The sequence below is a fragment of the Glycine soja genome, chromosome 19 (assembly GCF_004193775.1).
Source record: "Glycine soja cultivar W05 chromosome 19, ASM419377v2, whole genome shotgun sequence".
Classification (NCBI taxonomy): domain Eukaryota; kingdom Viridiplantae; phylum Streptophyta; class Magnoliopsida; order Fabales; family Fabaceae; genus Glycine; species Glycine soja.
In genome coordinates, this window is record NC_041020.1 from 31,358,951 (window position 1) to 31,365,866 (window position 6,916).

A 6,916-nucleotide genomic window follows, 5' to 3' on the forward strand; every position below is an offset into this window, starting at 1 on the left:
CGAATAAAATACTAGTACCTTTTTTTTTAGGTGTAAACTATATACTACTTGACAATGTTAAATTTGGTAAAGGAAAATTTCCAAACTCAACACCTTGAAAAACTTTAAATAGCAATGCATAAAAAAAACAGTAGTTAATTTTAATTTTTTTTATAAAGTCAAATATAAAAGGTACGCTTACCCTTATTAAAATATGTCTCAATAAACTTTAAATTTTTAAAACATTTTCAAGATTAAAGTTATTTGCAAGTTATGCCCAAAGGGAGAAATTCAAATATATGACTTTTTCTCATTTTTTTTTATCAGACGTTCTTCCAAATATATATGATTTTATTGAGATGACTCTAAGATTTAAATTCCTAATATTATACACAAAGTTTGTCTGGCTTACGAACTTTCTATTTTCACTTTCACCAGTATTGTTAGACAACTCCCGTCGATGTTGACAATTGCTATTATTTATACTCAAAATATATAACCATTTTGTTAATTAACATTATTTTTTGAGATTGATATTTAGAAAATAAAAGTAAAAGAATCATTTAAAAATATGTATAGTATTAAAACTACAGAACTTATTTTTTTTAAATATTTTTCCACTTTTAATTTTGTTAACATCATAAAAAGGGTTATTATTATTATTATTATTATTATTATTATTATTATTATTATTATTATTATTATTATTATTTAGATCACGTATATGTTTGGTATGTATGAAAAGTGCAAGAAAAGAAATCCGGCCACAAGAAAGAAAACTCAAGTTCAACATTCGTTGGGTTGAGTTGGAAAGCAAAAGAAGAGAGAATATTAATATGGTATTCGTGTTTTCACAAGAAAATGTTAAGATTATTTTAATAATTCATGTGTCTTATGGAATTTATGGATTGACTTTAAACAAATAATGACTTACTGGGATAGTTGTTTGGCCAAATCTTAATCTGATAGATATAAAAATAATAAAGTATGTGGAGTTTTTCTCGTCCAAAATAAAGACAATTAAGACATTTGTGTCACAATAATTCCGTCAATTTATTAATTCACTTAAAATCAGTGCTATATTTTTATTATTTTCAATAGTGTTTACACAAATTCACATATTTTTATTTTCTAGCTAGTATTCATATAATTTTTTTTTTTACCAAAGATATTGTGTTCAACATTGTAATTAATGAATATATTCAACTTTGGAAATACTTGTGATATTTGTTTATTTGCTGTAATTCATGTTTGTAACGTTTCTTATCAATATTGACAATTTTATAATTGCAAAAAATTCATGTTGAACCAAATGCGGTTGAACCAAAGGTACGAGGCTCGATCATCCTATGTTGAATAATGTTATTAGGCTTAACTGTTCTACCATGGACGCGCGATCAACTTTGCTCGATCGGCCTATATGATCGGGCGATCTAATAAGTTTAAATAAATCAATGACAGAGCTTTGTCGGGACAGAGGGGTCCATGGTTCCACACTCTCTTACAATTTCTTTATATGTACAAAGCACACATGAAGAAATAATAGGGAACCTTTTCGTTTCTTCATTTCTCAAGTAGTGTACATTAAAAGGGAATAGTCAACATGTAAATTTCCTTTATTTGGCACTAGTGGAAAGACATGTCCATTTGTTTTCATTTTCTCTTATAGTGTATTAAAAATTTATTGTTTTACAAAAATATAAAAAATAAATTATAGTTCAATATGAAGAGTTATGAGGAGATATGTAAGATTGAATTTAAAAAAAAATGAGAAAATGAGATTAAGATAAAGTAATTGATAGTTTATAACTTCTAAAGTAAAGCAGTGATATATATATATATATATATATATATATATATATATATATATATATGCGGATTTTTCTTAATGAGTTTTCATGCAATTTTTTTTTATGAATTATGAATTTCTTGCAATTGTTTAATGCAAAATTTGTTTTGATTTATAATTTTTATTTTTAATAATTGAATGGATAAATAACTTATAAAAATAAAATTATGAAAATTATTATATTTAATTTATAAATAATATTTTTAATTATTTTTGTTCCTCCAAACTTTTTTATCAAGCTCCTTCACTTTAAATATAATCAATATGACTATATTTGATTTCTTTTTCACTTTTCTATTTAACTAAATATGCAGAAAAAATCACTCTTATATTTTTTCTCTTTTTCTCTCTTTATTCAAACAATTAAAAAAATAACATATTTTTACTTGCCTTTTTCTTTTATTTGTTCGATTTTTCCCTGTTACTTCCTAATATTATTATGCATACAAAGTACAAACATACAATTGGATCCTCTCCCGCGTGAAAATTAAAGAAAAGAGAGGACAGATAAAAGGAGTGTGGAGTTAAAATTCAAGAAGTAGTAGAACTGTAGGAGAGAGGTTCAGAGAATAGAGGGGGTTGGGGGGAGGAATTGCCTTCGTCTTTCTCTTTCCTGAATCGTACCGAATAAGCGGGCAGGACTTCTTAAGTCATCTTCTAGAAAGTTCCACTAAAGTGCGAGTAATTGAACCTCAAGCCAATAAGAAACATACAATAAAACAATTTCTTTAGATAAATAATGGAATTCATCTTAGAAAGTGTGATAGCTGATAAATTTATCTCTAAAATATGAAAAATATAAATTTAATTTTTGAATATATAAAAAGTGTGATAAATTAATTATGTCGTTAATTTGTGAGGTAATTTTGTTAATAAATAGTAATATTTAAGAATTAATTTAATAATAGGTTGTATTTTTCAAGGATTAATTTAATATAAATTGTAAAGTTTATGGATCAATTTGTTATTAAATTATTTGTAAGATTAATTTGTTACATCTTTTGTACATTTAGAAATTTTATATTTTTTTATCTTTCAGGAATCAATTTGTTAAGCATTAAACATTTGAGGATGAATTTGATTATTTATTCCAATTCATTTCATTCTACTTTTTTTCTGTTTCTTCTTCTCTTGGTCAAAATAGCACTAAGAATAATTAATATATAACGGTTAATAAAGACAATTATCCATTTTGGAAATGTGTTCATTTTTTTCATATGAACCTTCAAAATGTATATGTTGTTACTACTTTTTCTTCAACTGTTTTTTCTTTTTTACTTTTTAGTGTCTCCCTTTCAATTAGTGTTGATAAAATTGACTGTAACAATAATAACAGTCAATAAAACCAAAAATATAAATTTTTTCTGAGTACTTATCTAAATATAAGATATAAGATTAATCTAATGGTTGAAAAAAAGAACTTTAGAGTGAAGGAATGAAAAAATAAGAAGAGATCGCGAGTTTGAATGTCCTCACTAACATTTCTAACAAACTAATATTTGAAATAATTTAATTTTCGCAACTATCTTAAACACTCTCTTAATGTCAAACATTGTATCAAATAGAATCATTTGTACCACCAAACGTGTAGATCAACTGCTGGGAGGTTATTTCAGTTTAACTTAAGATTTTGAGTTCAAATTCTGAATACGTAGCTGCATTAAAATACTTGGAGGAAGTTTTGTCAAATTCTGAATACGTAGCTGCATTAAAATACTTGGAGGAAGTTTTGTCATTTTGTGGCTCAAACATAATTGTCTCTAATGAAAGATACATAATGTTGTCTAGATAAAACAACAAGATCATTTGTGGAAAAAAAAAAACGTCCGAGAAAGAAAAAACACAAAGAAAAGTTTGGGCTTTCGATGTTTCATGAATCGTACGGGTTAGGAGGGTAGGGCTTAAGTTATTTTCCATAGAGACTTCCTCTAAAGAGGGTTGTCAACTTTCGCCAATAATCCGTCCAAGATCTCACATAAATAGAGTTTTGGCGTTCTTTTCTTATGTGTGGTATAAGAGTCTTAGGCGGCTCCTCATGTCCCACGCCGATGAAAAAAAAACACACATTCATTAGTATTTCATAATTACGAAAATGCCCAAGAATCTTCTATTTTTCGCACTTGGTCGTACAAGTTATGTTACTTGGTCAATCACGCCACGCGGCATTGGCCACTATTATCGTTATATATACCTACTACTATTTCATCCTCCTTTAATTTTCAAGCCCCCTTGATGTAATTTCATTGATGCAAGATCCTTCTTTTCTTCTTTCATCATTAATCTTATGACATCTAATTTGGTTGTTTCGGTTACATAGTACTATACACACACATATGTCTATATATATGTTTTATAAAGTTTGGTTATAAAAAATTGCATTGTAGGGTTATATATTATGGACAAGCTAAGCCAATATGAACGTCTGTTCAACCAATTTGATGAGAATGGAGATGGCAAGATATCGGCGTCGGAGCTCTGGCAATGTGTGGAGGCCATGGGCGGGGAGTTGTCGGAGAAGGACGCGGAGGCGGCAGTGGCATTGATGGACTCGGACGGCGATGGGCTGGTGGGGTTTGATGATTTTCTGAGGTTTGTGGAGGGAGGGAAAGAGGAAGAGAAAGAGGATGGCTTGAAGGAGGCTTTTAAGATGTATGAGATGGATGGGAGTGGTTGCATCACACCGAGGAGTCTTAAAAGGATGCTTAGTAGGTTAGGTGAATCTAGGAGCATAGATGAGTGTAAAGTTATGATAGCTAGATTTGATCTTGATGGAGATGGGGTGCTTACTTTCGATGAATTTAAGGTCATGATGTTGTAATGTGTGTCTAATTTGTTTCCCCCCCTATTCTTTAATTTACTAGTGATTGATTATTTTTTATTAATTAATTCTTTAGCTCTTGTTGCTTTGAGAGAAAATAAAATGAAAAGAGTGGGAGGGATAAATTTAAAATTTGAATTGAAGAGATAATTCTCATACCCATAATTTCTTGCTGGTTATCGAATCATGCTGCTTGCCTAGGCATTACTCATAGCATGTCTTCCTATGCTACTGCACTCTAACTCAAAAGGAATTAATGGAATGGCTTATAATTTCATGTCACGAGCAATGATGCTTTAATTAATTTGGCTGTATGCCTACATGCTCAACATTCGTAGAGCAATGCTATTTTTTACAAACGTGCACCCATGCTACGAAAATGATACAGACTAAAAGGAATTAGACCAATAAAAAAGAATGTAATTATAACCATACACGAATGATTTAAAAATGAAATAAAGATGACTTACATTCGTGCAGGTTTCGTGAATAATTTTTTTTGGTACTAATCCAGCACTATTGTTAATTCATTTGGTATATTGGTCAGCGCGATTTAACCCAATTTCGTGTCCTTATGATGATTGTCAGGGTGTTAGAACAACACATTGTATATCATTGTTGTTTAAGTTACAATAGCATATCATTTTCTATCACGCATGCAAATACCACTGGGGCGAGGCAGGGCGTTATGTTAGTTATTCCGCAAATTAAGTACGTAAGGTTGATATGCGGAAGGGGTATTTTATATATATATATATATATATATATATATATATATTTGTAATTTAAAAGAGGTGCAACACAAACACTTATCAAGAAATAATTTATCTTAATACTAGTTTTACAAACATGCTTGACTGCAGAATTTTGATGAGATTTGTGTGTTAATACTAGTATGATTGCACTTAAAAAGGGGTATTATATGTACCACGTATTAGTATACCAAGTATTTGGTAACTATGGGCCAGATTTTGGAGCCTTTAGACCTTAATTTTGATGTTCTTTGAAATTTTAGATTGAGTTTGCCTTTGATAATTTTGATTCCACTTAAGTCCTATCCCAAAATGTGGGTTTATGAGACCTCTGCATGTTATTGCTAGATTTCAAACAGATTGGCCAAAGAAGTTGAAAATAGCCATTGGAAATAGATTGAATACTAATTATTCCTTAAATATATTGGGTTCCTTGTTTTTTATTTTTATTTTTGGACTCTAGTATCTTGGCCTGTTCATTCTTTCTTTACTCAATTTGGATCGCAGACTATCACATGCACAATTTGGATCACAGATTATCGCATGCTAGCTTGCAAGTTAATATATATGAAGTTTTGATTTTATTTTAAAAAATATTTTAAGACTGCTCTTTGAAAAATTATCTTAAAATGTTTATATTCTAAAACGATTTTTTGGAAAAATCGTCTTAAAATCCTTAAAATATTTTTAATTTTTTTAAAAATACATTCCAAGACGATTTTTCAAAAAATCGTCTTAAAATCTTCAATATATATATATATATATATATATATATATATATTTTTTTTTTTTTTTAAAATGATACATTTTAAGATGATTATTTGAAAAACCGTCTTAGAAAGTCTATCATTTTAAGATGATTTCTAACATTGTCTTAGAAAGGTATCCTTTTAAGATAGTTTTCTAAGACGATTTTTAGTTAAAAATTGTCTTAAAATGATACATTTTTCTAAGACGGTTTTCTATGTAACCATCGTAGAAAGTGAAGACTTTCTATGACATTGGCTGTGACGAAGGTTAATATCCATAGTTGAATGTGTCTTTTAATCGGCATAGAAAGCACTTTGTGTAGTAGTGATTGCCACCACCAACAATACCACATCCATCATCGCCACAATTAATTTTGATCTAATAATTAATTTTGTAACATTTAATAACAATACCACATCCGTCACCACCAACAATTATTAAAAAAATGTAACATTCTAAAATTTTAATATGATAATTGTTATTAATTTTAGTTTAAAAGTTATTAGTATAAGAATTTGTTTGAATTAAAATGATTATGATAATATATATATATATATATATATATATATGGAATACTTGTATTATGATATATCAGATACCGTTGAAATAATTGAATAAAGAAAATAATGTAATATCCTAATTAAAATGATTAAAAGATTATTACTATTGCAAATAATTATTATAGTAATAATATAACATTGTTATCTACTTTGGATAAGATATTTGTAATATTTGAATTTGTGATAATTTAAAATGATTTAAATCTTA

The 6,916-nt window shown here is 28.2% G+C and overlaps 1 protein-coding gene across 1 annotated transcript; it reads left to right on the forward strand.

Moving 5' to 3' along the window:
- The first annotated feature begins 4,065 nt into the window (after positions 1–4,065).
- LOC114397953 (probable calcium-binding protein CML31) lies at positions 4,066–4,714 on the forward strand. The gene has a single exon (XM_028360041.1). It carries the CDS (start codon positions 4,224–4,226, stop codon positions 4,644–4,646), a length of 423 nt encoding a protein of 140 aa, XP_028215842.1. The 5' UTR covers positions 4,066–4,223; the 3' UTR covers positions 4,647–4,714.
- Positions 4,715–6,916: the final 2,202 nt, after the last annotated feature.

Excerpts from the sequence above, each read along its gene's own strand:
- LOC114397953 (XM_028360041.1), top strand. The coding sequence starts at position 4,224 with ATGGACAAGCTAAGCCAATATGAACGTCTGTTCAACCAATTTGATGAG.